General features: G+C 35.9%; 1 protein-coding gene across 7 annotated transcripts in view; it reads left to right on the top strand.

Moving 5' to 3' along the window:
- The window catches only part of FRY (FRY microtubule binding protein), a 179,952-nt gene that overhangs the window by 144,333 nt on the left and 15,237 nt on the right, over positions 1-20,382 (top strand). For all 7 annotated transcript variants that reach the window (XM_060686269.2, XM_060686272.2, XM_060686267.2 and 4 more), the window contains 15 exons: positions 1,690-1,877; positions 2,251-2,345; positions 4,143-4,750; positions 5,480-5,577; positions 5,667-5,837; positions 6,699-6,839; positions 7,997-8,176; positions 8,711-8,872; positions 9,175-9,249; positions 10,303-10,473; positions 14,426-14,626; positions 15,123-15,284; positions 16,673-16,839; positions 18,557-18,746; positions 19,257-19,406. In XM_060686269.2, the coding sequence (XP_060542252.2) occupies positions 1,690-1,877; positions 2,251-2,345; positions 4,143-4,750; positions 5,480-5,577; positions 5,667-5,837; positions 6,699-6,839; positions 7,997-8,176; positions 8,711-8,872; positions 9,175-9,249; positions 10,303-10,473; positions 14,426-14,626; positions 15,123-15,284; positions 16,673-16,839; positions 18,557-18,746; positions 19,257-19,406 (2,759 nt within the window). The remainder of the gene's footprint in view (positions 1-1,689; positions 1,878-2,250; positions 2,346-4,142; positions 4,751-5,479; positions 5,578-5,666; positions 5,838-6,698; positions 6,840-7,996; positions 8,177-8,710; positions 8,873-9,174; positions 9,250-10,302; positions 10,474-14,425; positions 14,627-15,122; positions 15,285-16,672; positions 16,840-18,556; positions 18,747-19,256; positions 19,407-20,382) is intronic.

Consider the following 20,382-nt stretch of genomic DNA (forward strand, 5'->3'; position numbering starts at 1 on the left):
AACTCTAAAGGATTACCTGGGCTCTTCAAGTCAGGTTTCGGATCTGGATTTGGAGTAAAACAGCATTGGTCACACTTTGGGATGACCTCTGACAGGAGTGGGATGGAGGTAGTACATCCATCCTGGCTGTTCTTGACCTTTTGGTAGATTTCATCAGTCATGGTATTCTTTTGATTGACTTTAGGAGTTGGGATAGAGGGCGCAGTTGTGCTGATTCACCTCTTTCCTATGGGACTGGTCCCAATCGCGGTTGCTAAATAGCTATTTTGCAACTGCAGTCCTTGATTTGTGGGGTACTGCAGGGTTCATTGCTCTCGTGTCTCCTTTTTAACATCTACATGAAACTGCTGGGTGAGATCATCCATCACCATAAGAGGAGGTACCATAAATATGCTGATGATACCCAGTATACTGAGGTCCCATCCCACCTAATCAGACAGGGAGGGTATATTGCAGGTATATATCTCCATCCTGGGTGAATTAAATGATGCTGTAAACCTTCTTTCATGGTGCCTAGAGGCTGTGGGGAACTGGATGGGGTACAAACATGCTGCAACTGAACCCTGGTAGGATGGAGTGGCTGTGTTATTCTGTATCTGTGAGCTAACATCATTGGTCCTGGATGGGGTTGCACTGCCCCAGATGGACCTACTGTATAATTGCAGGCTACTCCTGGACTCGCAACTGCTAGAGAAGCAGGTGGCAGTTGTGGCTAGGAGAGCCTTTGCTCAACTTCATGTTGTACACCAGTTATGCCCTTTCCTGGATCAAGAAGCCTTTCTTTCAGTCACTCATGCCCTAATTATCTCCCATAAGGAGTACTACAATGCATTTTACATAGGCTACTCTTGAAGAATATCCAGAAGTTGCAACTGGTGCAGAATGCAGTGGCATGAACAGTTTGGAGATACTCTCAGACATGTAACACCTCTGCTATGCAAGCTGCATTGGATATCAGTTTGCTTCTGGGTCCAATTTGAAGTTATCAAATTTAAAGCCCTTTGTGGGACTAGCCTTCCTAAGGAACTGTCTCATCCCAATTACATTGTCCGATCTCACCGGATCAATCAGGAAGGGTATATTGCAGATCCCATTGGTTAAATAATTTTGACCAGTGGATCATCTTTGGAACATCTTACTCCCAGAAGTGAGGTGAGATCCCATTCTTCTGTCTTTGCAAAAGAATGTTAAGACCTGACCCTGCCAATCGGCATGGAAGTTGATGAGTGATATGGGCCTCAGAGGTGACTGGTGATGGGCGAGTGCTCCCTCCATCTTTTTTTAATACATAATAACTTAATTTCAACTTTGTCCTTAAATCTGTTAACATTGTTGTATTTATGGTTTTATGACACTTTTTATGTTTTTATGGTAAATTGCCCTGAATCATCTAAATGAGATGGCTGGTGTAGAAATTTGATAGATAGATAGATAGATAGATAGATAGATAGATAGATAGATAGATAGATAGATAGATAGATAGATAGATAGATAGATAAATAAATAAATGCTTCAGATAATCATTTTCACATTAACCTGCATTTGCTTCCTCCCTATGATTAAAAATGTAAAGGTTCCTGACAATGTCTTCCTTTATATTTTTGTTGCATCAAAAATGAAAATTTGCAATATATATTTCAAATTCATGTATTTTCTATTGAATTTGGTTTGGTTTGGTTTTCTCATCAGGCTTTCATTTGGAGCAGCATCTTAGTGAAATTGCATTGCAAACAGCTCTTTCTAGTTCTTCAAGACATTATGCTGGCCGCTCTTTTCAGATATTTCGGGCTCTAAAACAGCCGCTTTCAGCACACGCATTGTCTGATCTGCTTTCAAGATTAGTGGAAGTTATAGGAGAACATGGAGAAGAAATTCAGGTATAAACACTATCCTAGCTTGTCTTTGTAGAAAAGTGCCTTTCATTGTTGGATGATCTAGTTCAGTGCTTTTCACAAGGATTAGCAGTTTCTTTGCTAGTTTTTTTTAAATTTTAGCTTAGCAAATATCAAATGTACACACCACTTATCATAAACAGTATCTCTTTCACAGTTATTTCCAAAAGTCAAGCTACAGTCTGTTTGAATATTTAATGAAAACTAAGATTAGGCAGTAGACATTTAATAATTCACATTACTGGTAGTAATGGAATGATTATATTGCTGTTGTGATCTTAAGATGGGATACCATATAAACCTTTTAAATAAGTGAAATACATATACTGAAATGATCATATTTCTGTATTTTTGGCAGGGTTACGTTATGGAAGCCCTTCTTACATTAGAAGCCACTGTGGATACTCTGTATGATTGTCTGAAGAACAGTGATCTTTTGACAGTTTTATCACGGTAATGAGTTTTTCTATTCAATTAAATATAACATTTTCTATAAACATTTGACTATAGAATTCAGAATGCAACTGCCTGGTGACAGGGTTCCGACCGATGCCCTAATAAAAGCAAGAGCCCCAAGCCATTTAGCAAGAAAAATCCAGTAGTTTATTAGGAGCACCATGTCCGCATGAATAAGTGAAGCCAAGTCTGACTTCATCCAATTCGTGCCTTGCCTCTGACCCTGTTTTTCCCTCCCCCCAAGGTGTGTCACCAGTCACATTTCCCAACAAAGCAATTTCGCAGGTCATAGAAGTCACTCCCTCTAGCCATTGCGGGTCTCCTTGGAGATGGCCTTGATTTCGGGTGATTAGGATATGTTTTGTTTTGACTGAGGTGTGAATTCCTTGGTGCAGCTGCGAGGTGCGATTTTCCATCCCCCTTGCCTATGGCAACTCAGGAGCAGGTCAGGAAAGCTTTGCGAGTTGACATTCGGCTTTCCTCACTTCCAGAAGTTTGGAGACTACACAGACGTGAGGATGTAATTCAAGTGCAAAATATACAGTTACAGTGTAGAGATTCTGCAATAGATAGAAGTTTATGTTATGTCAGCTCAACATTTGAGCCCACTGGGCATTTCAAAGAAATGGATCTTGTAAAAAAGTAAGCGTTAGTAAATCAATTTAGGATATTGTTTGTTCTTTTTGTGAAATATTAACAGTATTAAAATGAGTGCCATAATTTATGAAGGCTCATATATTCCTGTTTCATTAGATAAGCATACAATATTTAGCTTTCTATCTGTCCATATGGAAGTCTTTTGTCCAGATTTCAGCTGTGATAACAGCTGCAAGTGTGTCATTTACTTCTCCTATCAAAGAAGTTATTAGAATTTAAAGAACTGAAATAAAGCATCTACTAAAACTGGCATAGCTTGAGGCAAAGTCGCCTTTTATGTCAAAAGGCTTCCCACCTTGGTTATGTTACATTTTGCAATGATTTGAATATATTGACATTTGTGAGTGATTACAAAACATTTGATATTGGAATACTAGTAGTTTCCTTGCTTCCCAGCAGTGAAGCACAATAAAATATGAACCCTTTTAGAGATGAACATGTTTTACCTTCACCTTAATGTAGTCCCCTGTCATGTCAAGTTACTAGTTTGTTGGTAGAGTAGAATGCTGCATGAATAAACAGAAAAAAAGAGAAACAGAAAAGAAAATACTCTTCTGAATGCTGCACAAAAAATAAAATCGACAGCCCGGGTTCAAGACGCGAGTGTCATGCAATGGGGGCAAGCGTCTGTTTTTGCCTAGCTATGGCTCACCTAGCAATTCAAATAGATAAATAGGTACCACTTCAGTGGGGAGGAAACAGTGCTCCATGACATCATGCTGGCCACATGACCACAGAAACTTCTTTAGACAGCGCTGGCTCAACCTTGAAACAGGGATGGACACCGCCTATAATCAGCAACAACTAGCAAAGTCCACAGGAATTCCTTTCCTTTCTTTTCTTTGACTCAGTGCTGTATTGTATGCATTTAAATCTTTCATACAATAGTTCCATTATACTTTTACTCTCTGTTTTCTAAAAAAAAGTGTTCTTCTTAAAACATAGGAGAAAGAAGATGGCTTACATAGTGCACTTTTTGCTTTTGTCCCTTCATGATATGATCTCTTGAGTTCAATGAGCAGAAAATCTATGGAAGGAATAGCTTTGTTTTTTTTAACCTCTCCTTGAAGATATTTCTACTTAGTATTACAGCTGCAATTAAATTGATAATTTATTCGTATGATTGTTTTCTCTTAGTTCATCCTCACCAGACTTGACATCAAGTGCAAAACTGACAGCCAATCGGAAGAGCACAGGACAACTTAATGTGAATTCAGGAGCTGCCAGTGGCAGTACAGGCACTGCTGAGCGTAGCAGACATCAGAGGAGTTTTTCAGTGCCTAAAAAGTTTGGGGTTGTGGATAGAACTTCTGATCCCCCTCGCAGTGCCACTCTGGATAGGATTCAGGCTTGCACACAGCAAGGCCTTTCCTCCAAAACTAGGAGCTCCTCTTCTTTGAAGGACAGTCTTTCAGACCCTACCAATATTAACAATCCAACTAACCTGCTGGCTACCATTTTCTGGGGAGCAGTGGCTTTGATGGAATCTGATTTTGAATTTGAATATCTAATGGCACTAAGACTGCTCAGTAAGCTACTCATTCATTTGCCACTGGATAAAGTAGAAAACAGGGAAAAATTAGAAAAGCTACAAGGACAACTAAAATGGACAGATTTCTCAGGGCTCCAGCAACTTCTGCTTAAAGGTTTTACTTCTCTAACAACTACTGATCTCACACTTCAGCTCTTCAGTTTGCTGACTCCAGTATCACGTGTATCCATGGTTGATTCCTCTCAGGCTATAGGTACATCTAATACATGTTTTGTTTATTTTTTATCAAAAATAAAATGAACAGAAAATCCTGAAAGCTAAACTTATATTTGGTAATATGTATTTATATAAATAGCTAATTACAAAATCTTGGAAACAAGATAAGCAATTACATAGGTCATAGGATTACTGTCTACGCTATCTGGTAAATTATAATGAAAATAATGCATATTGTGTCATATTCCAAATTTCCCAATTCTTCCTCTACTTCATTCTCTAATTCCTTCTATTAATGAAATGGGTACTAATTTATAATTTAAAGAGGAATAGGAAAACCGCCTTTCTTTTCTTACCTTTAGCTTTCTGTCCAAGTTATTGTGACATTCCTCCTTACCTCTATGTAAGAAGATGCCCAGTTAACCCTTTATTTTAATAGTATGAAAGTATAATCTACTATTTTATCATTGTTACCCCCAGGCATAAAAACATACAAACTACACCTTCTTATACAAATCTTATGTGTATAATTTATATACATTTATATTATTATATGCAGTAATTAATGGCAATACATTTTGCATATTATTGAAACTATAAACGACTCAAAGCACCCAATTATTATTTTCACATAATCGGAATTAAGAAAAGAGACATGGATTGCATTTTTGGTATATAATGTATGTTTTCAGTCAGTTTCATTTTTTATTATCATATAATACATTACAGTGTCACATTTATGTTTATTTCTATTTTTTAATGCCAGGATTTCCATTGAATGTTTTATGCCTTCTGCCTCATTTAATTCAGCACTTTGATGGCCCAAATCAGCTCTGCAAGGATATAGCAGAGAGGATTGCTCAGGTACTCTATGTTTAATATTATGTGGATATTATTAAATCCAGAGCTGCCTTTTTTCCTTTTTGTTTTTAATGTTGTTGTTCACTTGTTAGGTCTGTCTAGAAGAAAAGAACCCGAAGTTGTCAAATCTTGCACATGTCATGACTCTCTATAAAACACACAGCTATACAAGAGATTGTGCAACTTGGGTGAATGTTGTTTGCCGTTACCTTCATGAAGCATTTGCTGACATTACTTTGAATATGATTACTTATCTTGCTGAGGTATGTTTTAATTAGTTCATCCTTTCTTCTCATAGTTCAATAGATCCTGAAAGATTTAAAACAACACTGAGTCTAAATACACACATTACAGAAATTATTTATGATATAAAGAAGGTGGTAATGATTATAGCCAATTAGGCTGTGCAGTGCTCCAGGTTCCTTGGAGCAGGAGCAGTTGTAAATTTATTTATTTAAAAAAATTTGTATGGCTACCCATCTCAGTGATGCTGGGCAGCTTACAAAAATAAAAATCCATTATACAAACAAACAAAAAAACAACAACAATACAACATCCCCCCCTCCAGTGACAAAAATCAATGAAACAAGCCACTTGATGGGTTCAATCCCACTTTGGGTTCCTCAGGCCCATTGGCAAAACCAGGTCTTCAGGGTCTTGCGAAAGAGTGTTAAAGTGGGGGCCAATATAAATGCAACTTTAGAGCCACTATGTCAAGGGTATCAAACTCGCGGGCCGTGGGCCAGATGCGTCACATGCTGGCCACACCCACTTCCAGTTTAGCAAAGAGGGGGAAAAGTCACGATACATCACATTACGACAACGTGACACCGCAACGTGACACCCTGCACTGTGTGATCTGGGAAAAGACAGAGTTCCTTTAAAGACTTGTAGGCAGATGCTGCATTCATTCATATATGCTCTAAAGAATCCTTTGAAATTAATTGGAAAAATTGTCCAGTCCTAACATCTATGTTTTCTAATTCAATATATCAGATGCCCACATATTTTTGCCACACTAATCTATTTTCTGTTACAATAAAAAATTCTAATCTTTAGCTGTCTACAGTAATTATTATTATGGTTTATTTAAGGATTATGAGTTTGTCTATTTTTTTTCACAGCTACTGGAAAAGGGGCTTCCTAACATGCAGCAATCACTTTTACAAATAATCTATAGTCTTCTTAGTTACATGGACTTATCAAACTTACCTGTTAAACAGTTTAACATGGAAGTACTAAAGACCATAGAAAAATATGTACAAGTAAGTATATTTTGTTCATAGTACTTGTGTAGAAACCAGTATTAATTCAATCATTTCTTCCCATGTCTCTCAGTCTCAAAGACCTACCACTACTCTTCCTTCATTTAACATTGTTAAATAAATGGGGGATTAGCACTTTATCCAACGTCTTTCTTGGTATTGCAATGCATGTCAGAAGTAATCACAGTGTAATTAAAACTGCAGGTACATTGTGGGGACTCGATATAAAATTCTGTACCAATTAAATTCCTCTTCTACAGGAGGATAATTGAACTTCACCAAGCAAAATGTATTTCCTGCTAGCAGATTCTGATAACTTCGTAATGTAGCAAGTTGTGTGATTTGTACAAGCTGCAAGGAGGTTAAGAACAAAATAATGGCAACTATGGCAATAAATTGTACAGTAGATGACAGATATTAATTATCGGCAAATACGATGTTAATGTCTGCCTAATGGTATTTAGTAAAATACTGTAACTATGTATGATGAAACCATCCTTTGTATGTTGTTTTTTTATTATAGTTACTTTATTCGGGAATTGTTAAAACCAAAGTTTCCATTAAATACTTGTATCTTAAATTGGAATGGTAAATGTGTCTGACATGGGTAAATAATGATAAAATAAAGAAAAACAGAAAAAAGAACCAATGGGCAAAGACATCACTATACTCCTCAGCTTGTTATTTTAAACTTGTTATTGTACAAAAATAATAAACTCTAATCAGTAGTGTTGATAGAACATTTACTATTTTTATTGTTCTAGAAAATAAAATAAATCTGGGAATCTTCTGAAAATATCGAATATTGTCTTGCTTTCTCTTAAAGTACTGTGTATAGAAAACATAAAAAAATGACAAGATGTCAGATTCTGTGCCAAGTAGAAGCTTAACAAGAAGCCTTGATAATATTTTGTAATATTACTAACATTTTCTTCTTGCTATATTTAGTATATGTTTTTTTAATATGGAAAATTTCAAATTATTATTATTATTATTATTATTATTATTAGTAGTAGTAGTAGTAGTAGTAGTAGTAGTAATAGTATTACAGAGTAGTCAGATTTTCTATATTCAGTACAATCAGTCTCTGATGTATTTAATGTTACAAATATATTTTTGTTCAATGTGTATGATTTTATGTGAATATTTGTTTACAGAGCATTCACTGGCGAGAAGCCCTGAATATACTTAAATTGGTGGTTGCACGCTCAGCAAGTCTGGTTCTACCCTCTTATCAGCATAGTGATATTTCAAAAATGGAAATACATTGTATCTGGAATAATGCATCCAAGGAACTGCCTGGGAAAACTTTAGAGTTCCAGTTTGATATTTCTGAGGTACGGTACCATAATTAAGATATCAATAGCACTTAGGCTTATATACTGCCTCACAGCTCTTTATAGCTTTCTCTGGGAGGTTTACAATGTGAGCATTATTTGCACATTGCCCCCAACAATCTGTGTCCTCATTTTACCAGCCTTGGAAGAGTGCAAAGCTGAGTTAACCTTGAGCCCTGTCAGGATCGAACTCCATGCTGAAGGCTGTGAGCTGAATTTGCCTACAATATTGCATTTAACCACTGCGCCACCAGTCTACATATTATAAATTAATATTACGAACTAATGATTTAAGCAGAATAGGCAATTTAGCCAAAGTTTAATTAATAAGATCATGGGCAGATCAGAGACAAACCACATGCTATACATATGAAATTAATTTACTGCCTCATAGTATTTATTAAATTGTTGTAATTAAGAATTTCAAAAAACAGAATTTCTGAATGTTAAAACCAACTACGATTCAGAGTTGCTATATGCACTGTGGGAATAATATATGTAAATTTTAAATTTTTACTGATATTTTACTTTAAGACACCAATTATTGGCAAGCGGTATGATGAGCTGCAGACTTCTTCGGGTCGTGATGGAAAACATAGAATAATGCCTGTCACACGAAGCACGTCGTCAACATCTTCTGGATCTAATTCCAATGTCCTTGTGCCTGTTAGTTGGAAGAGACCTCAGTATTCTCAGGTAAACTTCTTACTGATTTTCTGTAATGGTGGTTTGTTCCATTCATTTTAGATTTAATTATTGTTCAGAAATATAGAAATATTGTTTAACAAGTATGGAAATATAGAGGATCTAAATTGCACCAAAGTAATATTTTGCCAGATTAAATGATATTTAATTAACTAATTAAAATTATGAAGAATTAGAGCCAGAGTTATGGTTTTCTCTACAAGCATTTCTACTTTTTCTCTTATTATTAAAAAATCATATGTGTAACATTATTTTTAAATTATTATTTCTTTCACCTTTATTTTTTTTTAAAGAAAAGAACAAAAGAAAAGTTGGTGCATGTTCTTAGTCTTTGTGGTCAAGAGGTTGGTCTGAGCAAAAATCCCTCAGTAAGTGTCATATTTCTTCTTATACCATTTGTGCACAATTAATTTATATCTTCAGTTTAAGATACTATCTTTCATTTGCCTGATATAGTCCTCCTGAACTTATGGCTCCTGCTGGATTTGCAGGTGGTGGACATGTTGGCTTTTGACAATCTTTGGCGGAGGTGCCAGTTGTGAGCCTATCTAGAGTGGAAGGCTCTGATACTGGGGACTTATGCCCTCATCACCACTGGAATAATAATGCATTTGCGTGGACTGTAGTATATCTTACATGCCAGCAGACGAGAACTGCTCTAGCCATATAACAGCAGTGTTGCAGATGCTGTATTAACTTCCAGTAGGACATGGATGCAATTCAAATTATTGACTTAAACATATGAAAATATCTGAAATATTGGGATTGCCTAATTTTTGAGCTGGGATTTATTTTTTGTTTCAGGAATTATACAGTAGTGAGACTTAATTCTCTCGAAATTTCTCCTGTAGGGAATGTCCAGTATCAGCATCTAGACTAGTTAAACTTTAGTAGAATAATAGATAGAGCAAACCTATTTTTTTCATTTGGCTTATTTACTGATAGTTTATGATCATGGTCTACCAAGAAGCAGCTCTGCATTTTTCTGCAAATAAGATTAAATTTAAAAACTAGGTCAGCAAAACTAAAATGCTTTCTAAGTAATCCACATGTTTTAACTTGAACAACTGTGGGGAGTGGCTGATTTTATGAAGCTCCTTGAATGCTTATTTTGTAGTTGTTTTTATATTATTTTGTCTCTTGTTTCTATAAACGCTTGGATAAACTAAGACCGCATCGGTCTGCAGCCATTAGGAAGTAATTGGATGGGTTTCTACAATTCAGAGTTGTGTCTTTGTTCAAGTATAATCTGAAGGCACCTGTCCAACATAAATAATAAAAAAGAGTCTTCTAAAAATACCCTCTGAAGGAATTAGGTGTGTACTGAAAATACTGTTTCTGAATAGTCCATTAGTTTTAAGGCTAGTAGAAGGAACCGTAGAAGAATCTTAAAAAGAAAGTCATCCCTTTTCAATGTTTAGGTCATTTTTTCTTCCTGTGGAGATTTGGATCTGATTGAGCACCAAACTAGTCTGGTAGCTTCAGAAGACGGACAACGTGAACAAGAGAATATGGATGATTCTAACAGCGAGCAACAGTTCCGAGTTTTTAGAGATTTTGATTTCCTAGATGTGGAATTAGAAGATGGTGAGGTACGGTACATTCTTTTTGAATCTTTACTCTTATCGTAGATTAAGCCCCATATTTGCCTTCGCAGTAGCGTTCTGTTTATATTTTAGTAAGTACCTAACTGAATAGTTATAATCTTGATTTTGCATGAACATTTTCAGAACATTTTTAACAGTAGGGGCCATAAGGACATAACACTTAGCAGGTTACCATGCCAAATATATTTTAAGGGTTGTGATATTTTGCTGCCTTGCATGGAAACCTTAGCACAATGTTACAGCTTAATAAACTACTCTAATATTAAAATTAAAGCTAAAAGTTTGTTTTCCATACATTAAAATAAAACACAATACTTTTACCATTCTTAACCATCTGCCTGACGTGCTGATTGATGATCAGAACACATGCTTCATAAACCCATTGCACAACCATTTTAAAAGCAGGCAATTTCATCAATGACTTTCCAGAAAGCTAAAGCTAAAGCTTTTTCTGTGTAAATCTTTAATGCTTCCACTGCCTTAAGATAGTGCACTTAAAAAGCCTGTAGAAGAAAAACAGGAGCTTGAGGGCCTGTAATTATGCCTTAGCAGGTAAAAGCTTGCTGTTTTAATTGAAGTTGCTGAAAGTGCCTGCTAGCAGATTACTAGCAACATTTAATCTGCATGGTCCTGTTTGTGTTTATTTTATTTCTAAATAATATTTTTATAGTTATTATGGATCCCTTTCCTCTAGAAATAACTGTTTCTGGTTAACTAGAAAAAAGATCAGCATTTGGTGCTAAAGAATACTGCTTAGTGTCCTGACAATATCTTGCCCCAATCCCTTCTGCAAAGAAAAACAGGCAGTGAATGTAAGAAAGAAAGGGGATTCATAAAATAAGGAGTAATTTAGGTATAGTAATATCACCTGTGAGCCTCACCTCAATCCTGTAAATAAATCCTCTTAAAGATAAAGATCCCCTATATAACAGGTCAGATTTTGGCTGCCCTGAAGAGGGAAATGAGAAACAGGACAAATAGTAGTAACAATTTGGTATCTTGATCTGTTCAGAAACTTGTTCAGCAGGATTGCTAATGTCAATGATAAGAGAGGGTGCTTTGCTAAAAAGGGAGCATCCGACACTAGCTATTTAGCAGGGTCTGAAGCATATCCATCACTACCAAGCTGTTTAATTTTGAATTACATTATTCTACTTCAGTTTGATGAGCTGAGCTGGAAATAAATTATATTGAAATAAAAATCAACTTTTGCCCTGTGCTATGTTTAAATTTGGAACATTGTAACAAAGCATTCTAAAAAATATATATTTGCTGGAGTAACAATGATGTTTTGTAGGTAAAAAGATGCAAGGAATTGTAAAGAATTGATCTGGAATTAGAACAGGAATTATGCTACGAATTTTCTTCTTTTGATAGCAAAACTCAGAGCCAAATCTGCTGAATAATTCCTGAAATTCTACATTTCTTTCCAACAGTTATCAATATGAGATATTGATAATTAGGTATTCTAAATATTGAGCCTATACTTCAGCTGGGACAGTAGGTATCAGGATACAAAGTGGGATGTATGTATAATAGAAAAACATGTTCAGTAACAATAGCAACGTTGCTAGGTGGTGTTGTAATATGTTTCCTGTTATTGACTCTTAACTTCTTTGCCCTTAACAAATAAAAAATAAAAAGCAGATTCTGTCTCAGGGAAGAAGGTAACTGTGTTTTGGTTTTCAAGAAAATCCTATGCATGTCTCCTTCAGGTCCCTCTGAGTACATTAGGTCTTCCTCTCTGGTTAATGTATAGAATTTGGGTCATTTTCTTAATGTAGCTTTAATAGATCTGATCTACAAGATATAGAAATGAATTAACATCAACAAATTAAACCTATTCTAGGCTTTATTTCCACTTTTTAAGCTTAATTTTATGTGAATATGAATTTAATTTAGTTGGATCATTTAGTTGGGTTAAGAAAAAAGTGATTTAGTATTTTAATTTGTTTTTCAAACCAATGTTACAGTATTTTAAGCTTTTAAAAATGAAATACAGGAATAAATTGGTCAGCTGCAGTAATGACTGTAAGTATATTTAAATCAAATATGTTTACACAAGCTTTTCTTTATTTGTTTCCTATTTGTTATATCTGCTATTCAGGAACTTCAGGTAAGATAATGCTATTTGAACTCATGTGCTAGTAAACGTAATGCATTGTTTGTATCCTATAGTATTTACTGAACTGCTCTTTCAGTATGTGTATGTTTGTTTACATGTATGAAAGTTTTATACTTACACACAGGTTTAGAAATGTTTTAGAATTCAAAGAAAAGTGTTTCAAGATTTCTATAATATCCACAGTAAGACCACAATTCTCATCCATTGTGAAGTTTACAAATCATGAGTTTGACAAGATCAAATTTAACCTACTTATTTGTACATTCTGGTTGTGGTTTAAATATGACAGGATATTTGTAAAATAATAAATTATGTATAGCTTAATTCTTGCATAATTATTATGAGAGGCGGTAGGAAATGTAGTGTTTGCATTTTCCAGAACTGTCTTAGCACTTCAGGTATCCTTCAGAGTTTTGCACAATTGCCTAGGAGATCCTGTCAAATTCTATTCTTGTGATAGCAATTGTGAGAATAGGAAAAGAAGCAATATATTTTTTGATATATTGTCTTGACAGATGACAGTAGGAAATATTTGTGGCAGGAAAATATTTATAGCAATAAGCTGTCTAAATATAACATTTTTATTTTTATTTTATTATTGTAATAAATGCTGTAAAAAATTCCACACTGTTAGATTAGCACACTTTAAAATCTTATAAAATGTTCATTTTTAATAGGGGCTCCCAAAAGTAAACTTTCAATTCGCTTGCACAAATAATGAGATTATGTGCCATCAAGTTGTTTTTGACTCCTAGTGACCATAGATAGATAAATAATAAGAGCAGTCTGTTAATGTTAGACTGTGCCACAAATAGAAAAAAGTGCAAGGAGAATTGGAGTACATGCTATTAATCAAATTCATTCATGTTTTAAGATAACTGTACAGATCTTCAGTGTTTTCAGTGATAAAGACCCAAGTTTGCTTACTTCATTTTTAGAAGTAAGCAAACCTGTCAACACATCAATGACTGAAAAAAAAAATCTATTAGAAGTTCAGCCAAATTAAATCCTTTAAGACTTGTTTCTATGGAAGCAAGTGTAAGATTGCACTATACAATGTTAACTAGATTTAAAATGTAAACACAGAACATATTTTTTTAAAAAAAGTAAACTATTATTAAATAAGAAATGCTCATCTGTTTTTTTACACATAAAACAATTTTAGGTTTATTTTTAGAAAATCAGGATTAAAAATAAGGGCTCTTTTATTGTGGAATCTTGCATTATGCATGTTAAATTGAGTGTTCCATTTTATTTTAATTTTGCTCTTCAACATTGTAGATAAATAGATAGATAGATAGACAGACAGACAGACAAGTTCTTTTGGGATTTGGTATTGTTATTTTGGGATTTGATATTGTTTCTGTTATTGTTATTGTTATTGGTATTTTGGGATTTGATATTGTTTCTGTTATTGAAAAAATACTTTTTTCAACTGCATGAACAAATAATTTCATATGTGTAGAAATTCCTCATAATAGACATTACTACTAAATGTGTACAGTGAAAGGATGTCTCATAATTTTAAAATTTTAGTCTTCATTGTCAGACATGAAAATAAATAGAATTTCATCATTCAAACATTCTGAAAATTAAAGCTCTGAAAATAGAATAATTTTTAGAGGAGACGATCATAATATTATTAAGCTTCCCTCTGTAAAAAGCTATGGTTTTATATTTCTGGATTTAAAATATATACTAAAGGATATATATATCCTTGAAATGCACAAACTTATAAATGTTTTTTAAATGTCAGGTAGGAAGAATTTGTTGTATAGTGGCAGAGAAAATAAAGCACTGCTATGATTGCAGGGTGAAAGCATGGACAATTTCAACTGGGGAGTTCGTAGGCGTTCTCTTGACAGTCTGGACAAGTGTGATATGCAGCTTTTGGAAGAAAGCCAGCTTTCAGGAAGTATTCCCAGCCTAAACAAAATCAACCATGAAGACTCTGATGAATCATCGGAAGAGGAGGACCTTACAACAAGTCAAATCTTGGAACAATCCGAACTTGTAAGTACTTAAAGTTAAGCTGCTAGAAACTAAACTGCATTTAAAAATGAGGAAAGATTGATATTTGAATTCACTTCAAATGAAATTGGATGCCATAAGCTTTAAGTGAGTAAATATGTTCTGAATTGCTTCACCTTTTGAGAGTCAACAAATATGAAAAAAATGCAGAGTTTTCAAAAGTTGCCAGATACTCTCATATCAGATACTCTCATATCACTCTTTTTAGTAGAATGTTTTTTTTAAAAAAAAATCTTCACAAGGAGTCAGCATTTATTTTTAAAGATATGGTTATGAAACTAATACATATATTCATTGTATTATTTTCACCAAAAGAAAATCATAAATAGTTTCAGGAAAATGATGTCAGCTCTGTCTCACATATTCAGACTTGTATGGGACAGATAAAGGAGGAATCTTTGGGCAGTTCTCATTCAGTGCTTTGGCCTGCGCAGAAGCATCTCTCAGAGGAATGTGCCCTTTCCCTCTTTTTTAACAGATCATGACACTTTCCCCTTCTGAGGACACAAATCACATTGATGCCCTTTCCACACCATGTGAGGCAGCAGCATCAGGTCCGCCTCCTTTCAGTTCAAGAACGTCTAGCTTTAACACGTCTTTGCCAGAAATGAATAATCTCCAGGTCTCTGAAGATTCAAAGGTGAATGATTTTAAAATTTCAAGAAACAGTGGCCGGGATTTGGGGGGGGGGGCTTAGGAATACATATTTGCTAGAGTTTTAGGTCTGCAAAATAACACTTTACAATTTTGCATAACAAAGTCAGATGTTTTTGGGCACCAAATTAAATATATAAGCTTCTCAAGTTACCCTGGAAAATGTTGGCGTTACACTTTTACAGCTTTAATAGAGCAGTGGTCTGTGGGAGTTAATATGAATTCTATTCCGTCCCCTAAATGTGGGAGTACTATTGTGCTACTGACTGTAATGGATTCAATTTTTGCTTGTTTGAGCTACTTTGAGAATGCTGATTACAATGTGCAGAGTTTTGTAAGTCTCACATGCCTGAAACAAAGCTTATCGTGGACACAACTATCAAAAGTTAGTAAAAGTTAATAAGGGCTTAGTAGATTTGCCTTGGTTGTGCTTGTGATTTTTGTTTTCTTCCCTTGGAAATATTTTCTTTTAAAAATGTTCAATAAATTTTCTGACTCAAAAATAGAATTTTTTTTTTTCAGTTGAAAAAAATTGTATTTTCTTCTCTTCCATAATCCTGTTTTTTTCTTCCTTCCTCTGCTCTAAGTAAAAAGAATTAATTCATCATAGTAACTTTATGGTTTGATTGCCCATGTTTTGAATTTTCATGCAAATGAATAATTTTAGCTCCATGCAGCTATATAACAAATACTATATCATATCATATGATCATATTTGCTAAATGAACTTTTATTTATTTATTTATTTATTTATTTATTTATTTATTTATTTATTTATTTATTTATTTATTTATTTATTTATTTATTTATTTATTGGTTCGATTTATATGCCGTCCTTTTCCGGAGATTCAGGGTGGCTTACAATGCATTAAGCAATAGCCTTCATACTTTTGTATATACCTGCTTAGTAGGGCTTTCACCCCCCCCCCCAAGCGGTGTTCTTTTTTATACAAAGTCAGCTTATTGCCCCCACAAACCGGGTCCTCATTTTACCTACCTCGAAAGGATGGAAGGCTGAGTCATCCTTGAGCCTGGTGAGATTTGAACTTGCAGTAATTGCAGACAGCTGGTGTTACTTAACAGTGCTTTAGTCTGCTGCGCCACCAAGGCTCTTGGCTGTATCAATATTATTTGACTTTATAAGCATCCCTAAGTGACTTTGTCTTGGCTTGGAAGTAATAGTTTTCACTACCAAGAGTTGTAGGCTAGATTCAGAAATTTAAAAGTAAAATTGTTCTGGAACAAACAAGGAGCAATCCACTGTATTGTTTCTAGCAGTAGCATGGGGACACATTCATTAAGTTATTTGAAACAAATTTGAGTTCAAATTGTAATATTAATTGCTCTACTTATAATTATAATTGATTCCTTTAGGTGGAAGGTGCCCAAGAAGAAGAAGATACCTCAGTTCAGGAAGATGATCTATCTGGATCTACCAATGAACTCCCAGCAGCATTTGAATACAGTGATAGTTTTAGTCTAGATATGACTGAAGCTGAAGAAAAAGGTGACCGACTGCTAGACCAATATGCACTTACCAGGTGAGTTGGTCCCTCCCTCCCTCCCTCCCTTCCTTCTTTCCTTGGAGTTCAACGCAATATACATAGCACCAGGGGTGGGTTGTACTTACCTTTACTACTGGTTCGCAACGGGATCGTGCATGCGTGCTCGCTTTGCTCACGCACACACCTTGCTTCTGTGCATGCGCAGATCACTTCACATGACATCAGGGTCAGTGGGCGGAGCCTCCTGCCGGTTTTACTACCGGTTCTATAGAACCGGTCCGAACCGGGGGTAACCCACCATTGCATAGCACTCTCTTCTGTTGTTCCCAACAACAACCTCACTCTTTGGCTGTGAGTGTGAGTGACCCATAGTTGCCCAGTGAAATTCTGTGGTCATCAAGTGGAACTGAATCCAGCCTTCTTGCTCTTAGTCCAGCACCTTTGTTGCTGCTCCAAACCAGTTGTGTTTTATCCCAAACTTTAGATTAGTTCTTTCCATATGCATATATATATATATATATATATATATATATATATATATATATATATATATATATATATATATATATATATATATATATATATATTTTCTTCATACAGTATTTACTTGAAAGGAAAATGTCTTTTTAGATACAGACATAGTGGTGTCTGTGTTTTTGTTGTCATCTTGTTGTTTTATTTATTTTTATTTATTTATTTTATTAAATTTCTATACTGCCCTTCTCCCGAAGGACTCAGGGCAGTGAACAGCCACGAGATAAAACATATAAATACAAAAATTTAAAATGAATTAAAAACGAATTAAATAATTTGGCTGAATTTAAAATACACCATAATTTAAAACAAATTAAAATTTACATTTAAAAAGGGGAGAAGATTTAGGCCAGGCCAGCTTGATGGAATAAGAAAGTCTTAAGCGCGCGACGGAAGGTGCGCAGATCCGGGATCCTCCGTATCTCCGGGGGGGAGCTTGTTCCAGATCGTAGGTGCCCCCACAGAGAAGGCTCTCCCCCTAGGGGCCGCCAGTCGACATTGTTTGGCCGACGGCACCCGGAGGAGCCCCACTCTATGTGAGCGTACTGGCCGGTGGGAGGCTATTGGTGGTAGCAGGCGGTCCTGTAGATAACCAGGTCCTAAGGCATGGAGCGCTTTAAAGGTGATAACCAGAACCTTGAAGCGCACTCGGAAGACCACCGGGAGCCAGTGCAGCTCACGCAGGAGAGGTGTTACATGGGAACTCCACGTTGCTCCCATAACCACCCGCGCAGCCGCACTCTGCACCAGTTGGAGCCTCCGAGTGCACCTCAAGGGGAGCCCCATGTAGAGAGCATTACAATAGTCCAGACGAGAGGTTTTCTTTTGAGGCAGCAGTCATACAATCAAGGTTGTGTTTCTTTATACATATATTTATGTATGAGAGCAGTTTAATCTGTATTTCTTTTTAGTAAACTAAAAGTGCACACAAAAAAATTCACAGCATAGCAAAACATAGTAAAATGGTTCAAATAAATGAAAACTATTTCTTAAAATTAAACTAAAAGGAAATGTTTAAAAATGCAACATAAACTCCCAAGAGGCAGAGGTTTACTCATAGGTATGCCAGGGTGAATTGAAAAATGCACACATGACAGAGTTTAAGAAATGGTTCATGTCAAATCATTAAACTCATTAAGATTGTACATGTATGAAAACCAAGACGTTTTAGACACATTATCTATCCTTATCTAACATTTTGAGATTTTCTTTGTTACAGTTTTGGTGAAGGTGACCGCACTGCTTCACCCCCACCTTCCCCATTCTTTTCTGCTATCCTGGCTGCATTTCAACCTACTGCCTGTGATGCCGCAGAAGAAGCTTGGCGTAGTCATATCAACCAGCTAATGTGTGACTCAGATGGCTCTTGTGCTGTTTATACCTTCCATGTGTTTTCTTCCTTGTTTAAGGTAAGGAAATGGTTCTAGAATCCTATATGATCAATCCTGGGTAAATATTGAAGTGGACCACCCCACCCTGCCAAGTCCCTACAGCCGCTCATTCACCCAAGGGAGATCAGGCCAGCTGTAGCATCCAGCTTGATCTCTCCTTGCTTGCACACTCCAGCAAGCCTGATTTCCCCCAGGTCGCTGGATGGAAAGGAAGCTGAAAGGCTATGAGGAGCCCAAGGAGTGAGAAGCAGAGTATGGGATGCCTCAGGGTGGAGGAAGCCTTGGGAAGCTTAGGGAAGACAAGCCTGAGCCTGCAGTGGGCCTCTCAGGGCTTCCCTCACCCCTGAGGAACCCTGTACCAGTTTAAAAACCCATATGTTTGTTTCAACAACTGCATTAGGGAGAGCAGAGGATGGGTGTCGTCACCACTTGCAACCTTAATGGTCAAACTCCATTACGGTCGTAACACAAGACCTGTCTATGAAACTAAAAGATGCATTCTACAACAAATATAATTCTGCTTTACAGAATATTCAGAAAAGATTCTGCTTTCTAACTTGTGATGCTGCCAGCTATCTTGGTGACAATCTGCGAGGAATTGGCTCAAAGTTTGTGAGCTCATCCCAGATGCTGACTTCATGTTCAGAGTGTCCTACCCTTTTTGTAGATGCTGAAACCGTGAGTATATTTACATAAGCAATCACACAAAAGCAGCATGTTTTTAGAATTTATTAGAATTACGTGGATGTGTAATTTCATCATCTCTTTTCATGATCAGCATCTCAGTTCTCCTGAATATTTGTTCCCTGGATAATTAAAGATACGTTGCATATTATGGAGCATACAATACAGCCTTTAATGCATAATTATATTTTATTTTTATTTATTTATTTATTTGCATCCCATCTTTATTATTATTTTTACAATTAACTGAAGATGGCAAACATATCCAACACACCTTTCTTCTCCATTTTCCCCACAACAACAAACCTGTGAGGTCAGTTGAATTGAGAGTGAGTAACTGGCCCAAAGTCACCCAACTGACTTTCATGCCTAATGCATGAAAGGCCAGATGCCTTAATCACCAAAATCTGTTTTTATACGAATTACCATGTCAGACTATAAATGGAAACTTATATTACCAAAGTGCTACCATTCAAATCCCAAACCATGTTCTTCATGAAGTAGGCTAACCGTCTGAAGATCACAGCACCTGGATTTATTTTCTTGTTTTCTTGTACATTTTGATGGTCACCCAAGCAGCTTCATCAGTCAGAGCAAGTTAGTCAGGCAAAGAGTCCTTGGAATGTACCAACTCCTCCCACATCAACCCCAGGCATTTTTTCCCCAAAGTGCGTTGTCAGTGCAGATTCTCAGTCATCCAGGTAAAGTTATCTGAAGATTGAATCATGACAACTGGACTTCTTCTCTTGATTTTTGAGATGTTTCACTGCTCATCCAAGCATCTTCGCCAATTGGAGCAAGTTAGTTAGGAGGAGAGGTTGGTGCAGGAGGAGTTGGTACATTCCAACGATTCTCTGGCTAAATAACTGGCTCTGACTGATGAAACTGCTTGTATGAGCAGTGAAACATTTCAAACCAACGAGAAAATAAGTCTAGTTTCCATGACTCAGCCATAAGATAACTTTATCAG

This window comes from Pantherophis guttatus, chromosome 5 (genome assembly GCF_059756535.1).
Source record: "Pantherophis guttatus breed Tessera chromosome 5, ASM5975653v1, whole genome shotgun sequence".
Taxonomy (NCBI): Eukaryota; Metazoa; Chordata; class Lepidosauria; order Squamata; family Colubridae; genus Pantherophis; species Pantherophis guttatus.